At 51.9% G+C, this 12,269-nt stretch overlaps 1 protein-coding gene across 11 annotated transcripts in view; it reads left to right on the forward strand.

The window, feature by feature from the left end:
• The window catches only part of NCOR2 (nuclear receptor corepressor 2), a 226,047-nt gene that overhangs the window by 134,640 nt on the left and 79,138 nt on the right, over positions 1 to 12,269 (forward strand). For 5 of the 11 annotated variants that reach the window (XM_063416136.1, XM_063416131.1, XM_063416140.1 and 2 more), the window contains exons 9-11: positions 5,288 to 5,354; positions 10,356 to 10,543; positions 11,788 to 11,884. In XM_063416136.1, coding sequence (XP_063272206.1) covers positions 5,288 to 5,354; positions 10,356 to 10,543; positions 11,788 to 11,884 — 352 coding nt within the window. The remainder of the gene's footprint in view (positions 1 to 5,287; positions 5,355 to 10,355; positions 10,544 to 11,787; positions 11,885 to 12,269) is intronic. The other 6 variants (XM_063416138.1, XM_063416145.1, XM_063416139.1 and 3 more) reach the window with 3 other exon arrangements.

Consider the following 12,269-nt stretch of genomic DNA (forward strand, 5'->3'; position numbering starts at 1 on the left):
TTCCTTCAAGATGCATCACAGCCCTGAGCACAGCTGGAAACCACTCGAGTGATTCTGCATCAGTTGAGGAGGCTGCAAAGACCCTTTTTTCTACATTTTGATGAAATACAACGAATGCAGGGTGTGCTGGTGCACCAGTGAAGCACCAGTGCCTCTGGTCAAGGTCTTTATTTCAATGCTTTGCCAGCTGGTTGTACAAGGATGAGAGCTGCCCTTCCCACCCTGCCGCTGTAGTGACTGCGCGTATTCCCCAGGCTCCAGCTCCAAAGATATTAACCTTCTTTCCTCCAAGTGTTTGAAAAATGACAAGATGTTGTTCACATGAGCAGGATCAATTACCTGCTGTCTGTCTGAAGAGATATTCTCCAAGGGGGCCTTCGTCTCTACGGCGGGAGATTCCTGCTCGGTCAGCCATGAAAAACAGCCCGGCAGGACTCTCCTCCCCCTCCCCAAAGCAGTCATCTTCGCAGTCATATTCTGTGAGACTTGTATTTGAAAGCCAAATGTGAGCTTCCCTGAGCCTTGAAAAAGCAGACAAAAGCAAAGTGAATGGCTCAGGGTAAGTGCATGCAAGGTGTTGTTCACAGGGTTTGCTTTAAGCCTCCCCTTCAAGAACTTCTTCTCCTTGCTTTACACTGAAATTCAGGAGTGTTGGGGTGAAACAAGGCTGCATCCCCTCAAGATGCTTAGAGAGGTGTTGGAGAACCTCTCTGAATGTACAGTTAAAACAGATGGAGAGCTTGGCGTGATTTGGGTTTTCTCACGTGCCCAGATCCAGCAGCAGCAGAGCTGAGTGAACTGTTAATATTTGCACATCTGGGTTGCTGTCTGCAGCTGAGAGCTTCTTGGGGAGAGGGCAGGAAATCTGCCTCTGCAGAATCAAAGTCTGAAGTCAGGATTTTCAGAGAGGTTTCAGGGCTTCTGAATCTCTTTTTGTTTTTTAAGTGCCCCCCCAAAAGAGAAGAACAGCTGTCTTCTGAAAATCTTGAAGTGTGGCTTTCCAAATCACTTATCACATTGGAAAATTTAAGTCATCTTTTCATTACTTGCTGTTTAGGGGATTTAGTAGCACTGGATTGCCTCTAAATTCATAGTTGAAGCCTGACATGTAACACAAATGTTCTTTCAAACCCTGTCATTACTAATGCATTCTCTTTCAGGTTTTTTTATTAGTGCTTGTAGACGTTTTCCTCATTAGAAATTCACCTAGCAGCTCCCTGCTCATCCCATTCAAGGTTTCTCATCTCTTTTATTCTCTCTTGGCATGCACCAAGGCAGCAGATTACCTAGTGATGAATTACTAAATGATGGAGACACACACTGCTACCTTCTGCTTCTTCCTCTTGCCAGTAAAAAGCCAATACTGGTTTGGGGGGGATTATCTTGCAACACTTGGGCTTGTGTTGTCAGCTTGGGCTTCAGGGGAAGGCAGAGGTGCTTCTGGGCACCAACAGCCTGCCTGAAGCACACCCAGAGTTACAAACCTCTGCCACTGCACCCTCAGAGGCACTGATGGTGCTGGGGGCTGAGTCCATCCCAGTGCTCAAGGGCTCTGGGGTAAATAACTGAAGATCTGCTTTGCTTTTCTTCCCCAGAAAGTGTTTCTAAATATTGCAGGGAACTGCTCTGAACAGCTGGCTTTCCAGAAGCGTGCCCTGCCTTGGGGTTAGTAGGTGACAGTGTGTTAGCAGCTGGAGCTGTGTGCTCCAGCCATTCCAGAGCAAGCCAGGGAATGAGTGCAGTGACCTGTGCACAGGGTGAGCTCTCCCTGCCCTCGCTGCAGGGAATGCGTGACTGCCCTGAGCTGCAGCTTGGGATCCTGGCACCAGCCATGCACAGGAGCAGGTGCAGCAGGGGGAGGACAGAGCTGTTCTGGTCTCCAGTGCCTCTGGGCTGCTTTCACCTCAGAGCAGTCTCGCTGTGCCCCTCAGGTCTGCTGGTCTGCAGATCTCTCATCTCCCTGCGCTTTGTTTGGCCGGAGTTTCAGGAGCTTCCTCAGTTTCCTGCCCGTGCCTGTGTGATCCATCTTGCTGTACAATGGCTTTGCCAGCTGCTCGCTGCCTCCTTCCCCTCGCTCTTTGCTATTTGGTCCCTACTTTGTTTGCTCTGGCTGATGAAAGACGTTCCTGTGTAATTAAATACCCCTGATCAGTTTTGCTCAAACAGCAAACTTCCTTTCATCTCGTCTTGCACCGGTTGAAGGTCTCCACAGGCTTGGCCAGGTGTGCAGCCGTGCATCAGCCTTTTGTGTCCTTTGGGAGCCTGGTCCCAGGGCTTTGGCAGCCTGCACCCATGGGTGCACACGGCATCACCACGCACGCATCCTCCCAACAGCCTCCGGAGGGATCCCGGCCAAGCCGTGCCTGTGGACCTGGGCCAAGCAACTCAACAGTCACAGTTACAGGTTCTCTCCTTGACTGCCTCCATTGTGAAAGACATAAAACAAAAGCAAAGTGGAGGTGGAGGCAGCTGCTCCCACAGGGCTCACTTTGCTTTGCTCGGAGTTGGAGATGGGTTTCACTCGGTGATTTGGAGACTGGCTTGAGAACTGTGCTCCTCTGTGGTGCTCACCAGTCAGGGCAGGGGGAGAAGGATGAGTTCTGAGCACAGGGAAGTCAGGAATGGAGATGGGCTCTGTCCAGTAGCTGAATTGTTGACCACAAGGATGGGGATGTGCCACCCGGCAGCCTCCAAACACCAGCTCACCAGAACTGGGGGGGCTCTGTGTCCATCCCAGCCTGCCCAGTCCTTGGGGACACTGCCGAGGATAAGGCAGGGCTCGCAGGTCCTCCCCACCCGGCGTGGTGCGACATGCCAGCCCAGCAATACTTTAATCTGCCCACAAGAGTCACTGTTGCTTTATCTAAGGAGCGCCCGTTCCTCCTGCCTGGGAGCTGCCTGGTTTCTTCACCCCTCTGTACTTCAGCTCTCCATCCCTGACGCTTCCCTTGCGCGCCAGAAAACCGCAGGACTCAGGCAGGGGAGGAGGAGAAGGGAGGAAGGCTGGCACCTTGCAGGAGCAGCCTTTGCCGTGTGCCACTCCACAGTGGTTGTTTCCCTGCCCGGCTCCCAGCAGACATCCCTCAGCTTCCCCTGTGCACAGCGTGTGCTCGGGAGACACGTGGCCCGAATTAACCTCGCTGCGAACGGTTTCTAAGTAACAGCAGTACATGTAGCAAGATAAACTGCGAAGCCTATTTATATTTACCAAGATTGTATCAACCTTTGAAAGGTTGACCTTATGCAAAAACAAAACAAAACAAAAAGATAAAGTGGCAAAAACATTCGGGGCATGAGGGGGTTTGTTGTTGTTTTAATCCTTTCACTCTTTGATTACTTCAGCCTTGGTGGTGGTAAACATACACCGGCTTTCAAGGCATTCCTGATTTTTGCAGCTGCAGAGCCATTAAGCCTTTGCCTGTATTGCACTTTCAAGGTCAGCAATGATGCACAGCTCAAGGCAACCCATCAGCTGTGTAAGAGCTGCTGATTTCCTTCATTTGCTCTCCTGTTCTCTAAGAACTTGTGCAGCACATCCAGCAGCAGCGTGTCAAAGCCCCACGTTGCTCCTGGATGTCACCCAGGCTGACATGGGGAGGGCAGGGGTTGAGTTAGCTGGGCTGACCCCAAGGGACAGTCCATGACCCCTTGCTGGGGACCATCCCACACATGTTCATCATTAGCACTACCCCGAAGGTTTCCTTGTGTTAGAGCTTCCATTGGAATTAGGAAGGAACAAATGACTGGAATATGATTGTTGGGCACAGTGACCCTCGCGAGGAGCTGAGGTGTTGGAGGAAATGTGGCTGACAGGGGTGCTGCAGGAGGGTGTGCTGCCCACTGAGGCACCACAGAGTGCTGGGGGCACCGAGGGGAGCTCCCTGTGTGTGATGTGGAGGGATGCAGGGCCGTGTGAGGAGCTGGGGCTGCCAAGCAAGTGCTGGAGGGACCTGTGAGTCCCAGGGCAGCGCTTGCTGCGGCATCGCTGTCATTCCTGTGAGTGCCCATGCATGGTTCTGTGGTGTTGCAAGAAGAGAGTTTAAAAAGGGAAAAATGTTGATGCTTTGTGCAATGTTCTCCATTCCTAAACTGAGCCAGACTGCCCCCAGTTCTCTAAGTGAGCTGGGCCCTCTGCCCCTTCCCAAACAATCCCATTAGCTGCTGGTTATGCTGAGGGATTTACAGGGGGAGCAGGGTGGTTTTTCCCTTCCTGCTATCCACACAGGAGGGGAATGAGGAAGCAGCAAGGGTGTCTCTTCATTCAGCTAAATCCCACAGAACATGCCTACATGAGACTGCTAAGCTCCTGATCAGTAATTACACGCTGCAGCTCTGCCTTTAATCGGGATAAAAGACTTAAGGAAACTCCTTTGCCCCTGGTCTCTACCTTTTACCTAGAGATTTTATTGCTGTGAATATTAGCAACAGGAACAACCACAGGAGCTCAGCTCTGGGGCTCATGCAGGCTCTGGGAGCTCCTGCAGCCGTTTCAGCTCTGTTCTGCTCTTGTGCTGCTTCTCTTTGAGCAGTTATTTCACGCTGCCTTTAGAAAGTAGAAAGAAGAAGAAAGTGAGGGGGTGTCTGGGCAGACGCCGGGGTGGTTGGGGTTGCAGTGGCCGGGTTCCCTCTTGAGGTCCTGATTCTGCAAGTGGCTGAACTCTCCTGGCTGGTTGCTTGCAGCTTTGTTGGGCACGGCTCCAAGGAAGCGAGAGGTCAGGAGATAAGTGCTGCAAGCCCTGCTGTGATCCTGCCTCCTTATCAGGCCCTCAGAGCCTAGGGGTGAACATGTGTGTGCCAACATCCCATCACTGCTGGCCTGGGTACTGGGCTGTCCCTGGTGGTCTCTGCCTGGGGGTGCCACTTCTGCCATGCAGGGCTTGGCCTGAGCCCCCCAGCTCTTGGGCACCCACTGGAGCTCTGCAGAACAGCGTGAAATGAATGAAGCAACAGCCTGACCCCTTGGTGGATGCAGAGCTGAGCGTCTGCCCACGTGCGGTACTGAAAACATGGGGAGGGTTTGCAGTGGGACTTTATTAATTTAGTTCTCAACTTTAGTCCTGGTTTACCAACAGATGTGGGTGAAGTTCCTGGTCTCAGAGGGTTTATTGGTCTTTCTCTAAGCTGGCTCGAGCTCTGAGATAAGAGCATTTGCTGTTCTCAAGTTGATGCAATTCCAAGTTAAGGTGGAAACTGTGCTGCACACTCTTTGGGGAGCAGGGAAAGCCAGGCTGTGTATTTTAGCCGCCTCGTTAATCAGATCTCATCTTTTTTTTCTCTCTCTTTACAGAAACCAGGCAATGCGGAAAAAGTTAATTTTATACTTTAAGAGGAGAAATCATGCACGCAAACAGTGGGTAAGTGATTCCCTTAGACCTTATTATATATGTATAAAACAGCGTAATTTATTATGTGAGAAAGAAAAGGATGATTTCCAGCAGAGAGGTGCTGGTACCCTGTACTTTGCCTGTTGTATTACTGTGGAATCTCTCCTGCTTAAAATAACATGTGAAGGAGAGGTCCCCAGCCTGCTGCAGGCAGCACCTCCCTCTGAAAGTGCCTCCCACAGAGCAAACACGTGGGGCTGGCTTAATCACAGCAGAGCCCATCATTGATCTCAGAAAGCCTATTCACAGCAGAAATGTCTGGTTTGTGAGTAACTGAGCCCAAAGAGAGGTGTGAAACAAGCTGACTCTGCTTCCAGGAGATGGTCTGAAGGCTGCTCTGCCTCCCTCCAGCTGACCACAGAGCAGTGTTCTAGGAATCTGTGGTTTAAAAACAAAATTCGAGCTCCGCGCCGGTTTGTTTCTAGGCAGTGTTGCCTGTGGGAGAGTTTTGGTGACCTTTAAGGAGGCAGGTCTTGGTTGGGTAAGGGGCAAGGCAGGGCTGGTTATGAGGCTTCAGAGACGTTTGTTGCAAAGTCTGCAGTTACTAGAGGAGAAAGTTCAAGTGGGTTTCACGGAATTTGTGCATTTTTGGTGCTGACAGTTGCAGTCGTTCCCGGCAGGAGCTGGAAGGCAAAGCCAGCACAGAAGAGGAAATGCCAGAACAACCAATGGCTCCCACCAGGAAGGTGGATTTTGCAGTGTCTTGGTGGGATATTGGTGGGCAATTCAGCTCACAGGGCTTCACGTTTCATGAGGAAAATGTAAATACTGTCTCCTGACTCATTGTCTCTGTCCTGGGGCAGGCTCAAGAGGCTGTGTTGGTGTCTCGCATTGGCAATGGTGCAGGTTTGCTCAGTGTCTTTAGGGCTGGTATTGGACAGAAATGCCAAAACTGTGAAGAATTGTTGGAAAAATTCAAAATAACCCTGGGAAGTGATTTGAAAACTGCACCTTTAAAAGTAACTTCCAATACATACATTTCTGAGGCAGATACCACATTATTTTCTAATTTATTTTGAATAACTCTTTTCCTTTCTCATGCTTTGTTTTTTGCCGCTGTTTTCTACCAGTATTCCAAAAGCCACAGACCTTGCATTCCTGAGGAATGGTTGTGTCTCCCATTTGTGTTCATTTAGACATGTCCACGATAAAGCTTCTCCCAGGGCAAGGGGCTGTAGGGCTTACAGCTCCATCAGGATGTGGCACAGCACTCGGGTGCTGCTCTGGGCACCTCCCCTCCTGCAGCTCAGGATTTCTGCATGGTGAGAAGTGGATCAGTATTCCCTTCCTCAAAAAAGAGACTGCAAAGCATCGTGTGGTTTTGTTGGAAGCAGGAGGGAAGTGCCTGGGCACTGCTTTCTGGTGGAAATGGTTGGTTACTGTGCTAAACCTGGAGTGAGTTGCTCTGTGTGAATATCAAGGAGCTGGGGGAAAAGGTTTAATTAGGCTGCAAGAGCACAGTTCCTAAAATACAACTTGCAGTGAAGTCGCCTGTCATGCAAAATAGGTGAATTTCTGCCAGCCAGTTTATTCAGTGTCCTTGAAAGGGGATTTTTCAGTTTAGGGAAGCATTTTGCCTATTCTACAAAATAGGCAACATACGGTTGCTGAATTTGCAAAGTGAATACATTTGCTGATTCTGTTTGCAAAATGGGTATGCTTAGCTATTTTTCTGCCTATTTTGTAGCAGACCCTATTTTTAGCAAAGCCCATCCACATGCCAGCGTTTCTTTCTGGCTCTTTTACTTTCTGGGGTATTGTTGCTGCCTGGGGCTGGCTGGAGCAGGGTCAGAGCTCGGTCGCCACGGGGTCCAGCCCCAGAGGATCCACAGGGCTTCCTCCTGTCTCCACCGAGGTCAGCACAGCAGAAGACATTTAATTGCCATCGGGGTGATGATGCAGAGAGGGAATGGTGAAGGGAGCTGTTCTAGCTGTGAGAGGTTTGCCTCCATCAGCCAAGGGAAGAAAACCACGGGGCTCGCACAGGGATTGGACTGGTTCCTCCTGTCACCTTGGCTCTTCTGCTCCCCTCCAGAGAGCTGCTGCGTTCCCTGGAGCTGTGAGAGGGCTGGGGCTTGGCACAGCCCACGAGCTGCCTTCAGCTGCTACGGCGGCGTTACTACCCGTCCATTTTTAGAGCGGCGTGTCAGGTCCGGTTTGGCTCGTCCTCACTCACTGCTGGGAGGGAGAGGCTGAGGGGCTGCTGAGGGCAGGGCAGCACAGGGGGCAGCCGTGCTGAAACAGCACAGGTGGTTCCTCAGGAATGGACACGTTAGGGCTGCTCGGAGGAAGCCTGGAGAAGGAATAAATGCTTCTGTTCCTGAAGTGCCTAAGCAGGGGCTTCTCCTGGTGGTGGAGCTGTGATAATCTGAGGAGATCGCAGTGCTGTGAGGTGCCTGTAATCTTGGCTTTTGAAGGATGCAGGAGATTGCAGGGAGAGTGTGTCCCAGCTGGAGCAAAAGCACTGCATGGGGATGCCATAGCCCAGCCACAGCGGGGTTTGAAGTTTGCATGGTGGGGAGTTAAGGAGATGCTCAGGCAGTCCCTTATGAAGCCGTGCTCTGGAGGGCAGAGCTGTGCAAGGGGGAAGCTTTGGTGCTCTGCCCTGCTGCCACGGTGTGAGCTGCTGGGGAATCAGCAGCGTGACATTGATGTTGCCTTTTCCATCTTCAAACGCCAGTCCCTTAAAAGAGGAATTCTGGATAAAGCTTTTGTCGAGTTGGTCCAAGGAGTGGAAGAAAAGGAGGTAAAAGAGCGGCCCTGCTGGCTGTGAAGCAGCCAGGGCTGTGCCAGGTGGCTCTGCCGGGGTGGTGGCAATGCAGGGCTCAGCACTGGCGCATTCCCACAGGGAATGACAAACCTTTCAAAGCCTCAAGGCTTCTCACCACACCGAGCCCTCGTGCTGGGCTCTCTCCCGGCCATGCCGCAGGCTGGCAGCACCGGGCACCAGCTTCATAAACTTCATGGGGTATTTTTAGCTTCTTCCCAAATGTGATGCTCTGAAAGCAGGAGGATGTAGCAGATTTGCTGGCAGGGTGGGAGCTCTCGTTTTCAGGGGGCTGATGGCATTGCTTTGGGAGAGGTGGAAAAGCAGCAGCTGTGATTTTGCCAAGCTGCCTCAGGCTGTTGGTGTTACCTGTAGCTCCTCGCCCAAAGTGTGAGATACCCCATGTGGGTTTCAGGGCATTTGAATTTCTGTTCTCCTTCCTTGTTTTTATCGTGTGGCTGTTTCCTTCAGCTCCTGATGAAACCCAAGCACCTCCTGTGCATCCATGCAGGGCAGGACAGTCTCTGGCTGCAGGCATGGAAGTGGGATTTGATTTATTTGCAGGGGAAGGTGTTAATCTGGCTCAGCTCTAGGGCCTGAGGTGCTCTGTGTGCTTCACATTATTGCTGAGGTGCCTCCAAAGGCCAGTGAGATCAAAGATGTGTTGCTGTTCTTGGATTATTGCCAGTTCCAGGATGGGCAAACCAAACCCATATGCCAGGATTGGTGTGACATGGGCTGCAGATTGCTGTGTATTTCCATTGCTTTGGGGTTTATTTACCTCTCTCAATTCTTCTTTGTGGCCAAGAGCAAACGGGACGAGAACAAAAAGTGCATCTGGGAAATCCTGCAGCCTCAGACTTCTGATCATGGGTGGTGGTGGCAAGAGCTGAGTTTATTTCTTTGAAATCTGGATTCCCTGTGTCTCTGTTGTGGTGCTGAGTGTGCTGGTGCTGAGCCACCCATTCTGGAAAGCGGTGTCAGGGTCAGGAGTGACCTGGGGTTTGCCATTGGAGCAACATCTGCTTTCACTTCCTGATTTGGGGCTTGGAAGGCATTTGTGTGACACAAACTGAAACCCTAAAACCCTTCTGGTCCCCCAGCTGCGGCTGGGCACCATCACTGCTGCTGCTGTTGTGGCTCTTGGGGACCAGACAGGCGTCTTCCCACCATGGACCTTCCCTGTGTGTGTTCTCCTCCAGCAAGAGTGTGGCTGGAGGAGGGAGAGCAGATTTGGGGTGTAATGGGAGGAGACTTATTTGTGTTGCAAATCTTATTTCAGTGTCACCAGGCTTGTGCCATAAATACCAGTCAGAAGTGCAGTGCTGGCCCTGGTGGGTGGCTGGGTGCCATGAGGATGTCACCCGGGGGGACATGGTGTGGAAACCCTTTGCAGTGCCCTGTTTTGGCAGGGCCTGGGTTGGCTGTCAGTGGGGATGTGCTTGTCCTGTCACATGGGCCAAAAAGGAAGAGCAGCAGCAGGAAGAGAACTTTTGCTTTCTAGGATGGTGAAGGAGCTGGGTGTGTGGCTGTGGAGGGAGTGGCTGGGTGCCTGGCTCTTGATTTTGGGGAGCCAGGCCCCTACGTGGAGCTGCCCCACAGCCCCATCACCCCTTCCAGCATGGAGCTGTGGATGCTGCAGCTGTGTGTGTGGGTAGGAAGAGGTGCCTGGCCTTGGGCACCATGGCAAACTCTCCCCAGCACAGTGAGCTGATGGCTCCAAAATTACAGCCCTGCACACACGGTGGGGACCAGCTCTCCTGCCCCCTGTGCCTCCTCCCAAGGCCGTGTTTCGGTCCCTCCTTGCTCAGTGGCCTCAGGCAGGCACTGTGCCCTGTCCTGGGGTGTGGAGCAGGGGCTCCCTCCCCAGCACAGGGCCTTTGGCTGCTGAACCAAGCACCTGGTGGGTCAGAGGATGCTCAAGCAGATGTGAGGGGTGCGCCAAGCCACGCTGGGTAAGAGTCCTGTTTCCCCCAAACATGTTGGGTCTGGAAGGAAAGAGCCTGGGGGTACCTGATGGCCTGTTTTGAGAATTCACCCTCGGGCTGGTCCAAGGCCCTGGAGCATGTCCATGTCCTAATAAATTGTATTTCTTTAAGCAACATGACTCATGCTCAGCCTGAGCAGCCATCAAGGGCCAGGCCTGGAGGAGTTGCCCTTCCCAGGCACGGCTCTGAGCTCCCTCTCTGCCTCTGCCCTTTCAGGAACAGAAGTTTTGCCAGCGCTATGACCAGCTGATGGAGGCCTGGGAAAAAAAAGTGGAGCGCATCGAAAATAACCCGCGGCGCCGTGCCAAAGAGAGCAAAGTGCGGGAATACTATGAGAAGCAATTCCCGGAGATCCGGAAGCAACGCGAGCTGCAAGAGCGCATGCAGAGGTTAGAGGAGAAGCGGTAGGAAGGGGCTGAGCTGGTATCAGACAGCCTTTCTTTTTTCTTGGGGAGTGGGTGTGGGATTTGGCTGCGGGAGGAGCGGGCTGGGGTGGCTCTCGGTCCCTTTTCTCCCTCTCTAGCCAAAGGCAGAAGCCAGCAGACATGAGTCGTGCTGCTTTTTCCCCAGGGTGGCTCAACACAGAGCCAAAAGGAGCAAAAATGTCAGGAATGTGACTGCCTGTCTCACCTCCCCTGCTGATCTCTCAGTGGCCACATCAGAGCCGGGGGTAGCTCCCTTGTGCTGGCCAGCTGGCTGGGACAGCACTAATTCCTGCCTTACTGGTGTGCCCAGACTAAGATGTGCAAAACTTGCAGGTTCATTTGGTCCTGTTGATGATTTAATACATGCATGTGCATTGATGGGAGCAGAAACATCTGCAGAGGTTATTGGAATGACCACAGACAATGTGAAGGGAGCAAAATGTCTCACTGGAAGGGATGTCCCCTGCCTCTCCCACCCCCTGTCTGTTTTCTTCTCCTCATTGGAAGTGCAATTGAGGTCATGTTGTTTTCTGCCAGGAGGAGACACGACTTCATGGTCTCCACCCTTTTTGCTGAAAACTCCCTGTCCTTCCCATTTCAGCCCTGGCATCTTGCCTGGGGTCACCTGATATGCAGAAAACCTAAACCCTTCTGCAAGCATCCCATCATTGTGCCCCACTAACAACTGGGTGGGTCCAAACTTCCTAACTGATGGCTTTATTTTGTCTGAAAGAGAAAGGGAGAAACGGTACCGAGAAATGTTTTAATTTTTTACCTGCTTGATAAGAAAAGTTGTATTTCCTTGTGACGTGTGGCTGTTACTGTAAGGGAAAGATGTCAATGGATGGATCTGATTTAAAACTTGCCACAGAATTTGCAAAGCAGATGTGGTGGCACAGTGCTAATGGCTCGGTGCTAACACAAACACCCTTGTGCCATTGCTGTGGTGGGGTGAACAGGAGAAAATGGGGGGGGACAGTGTGTTTGGGCATGAAATGTCCTCGTGTTCCAGCAATCCAAGAAGTTGACACAGGTAAGGAAAGTGGTTTGAGGCTTTTGACCTGCGAACCCTAAACACGGGCACCATTCCCCCAGTGTGGGAGGGAGTGGCCTGGCTGGAACGTTGGGATATGGCTGTTCTGGAGGTCAGAATGGTCTTGAATGTGCTTTGCTGCTTATGAAATGGAGCATCAGTGCCTGAGAGTGTCACTGCCCTTTCCCAGCAGGGTAGGACAGAGGGGCAGTGGCGGGCTCTCCATGTCAGCCGCACGCAGCGAGCACGAGGTGTCCGAAATCATCGACGGGCTCTCGGAACAAGAGGTGAGGCCAGCTTCTCCTCTCTCCTCCTCTTCACCCCTCGCTCTGTCTTCTCTGAGGAAGCCAAGACAGGGCTGAAGTGAAGTTCACAGTGAAAATGCCAAATCCCACTAAGTTTAGGTCCTTCTGAGGTTGGGGAGGTTGCTGTGATGCCAAACACACTTTCTGGACAAGTCAGGGGTTGTCCTGAAAGTCAGGTTTTTATTTAATATGCATCAGCATCTTCCCAGCTGTGTGAGAGATATAATGGAGCTGTGCAGTGGTTCTGCCAGAGCAAAACACAGAGCTGGTGGCATTAGGTTGGGTTTATCAGCATTTGGCAGTCTCTTAGGGACCTGAAACCCCAGGGTGCTGCTCATCCTGGGTAGCACCTCACAAACACCTCCTG

The sequence above is a fragment of the Prinia subflava genome, chromosome 19, assembly GCF_021018805.1.
Source record: "Prinia subflava isolate CZ2003 ecotype Zambia chromosome 19, Cam_Psub_1.2, whole genome shotgun sequence".
NCBI lineage: Eukaryota > Metazoa > Chordata > Aves > Passeriformes > Cisticolidae > Prinia > Prinia subflava.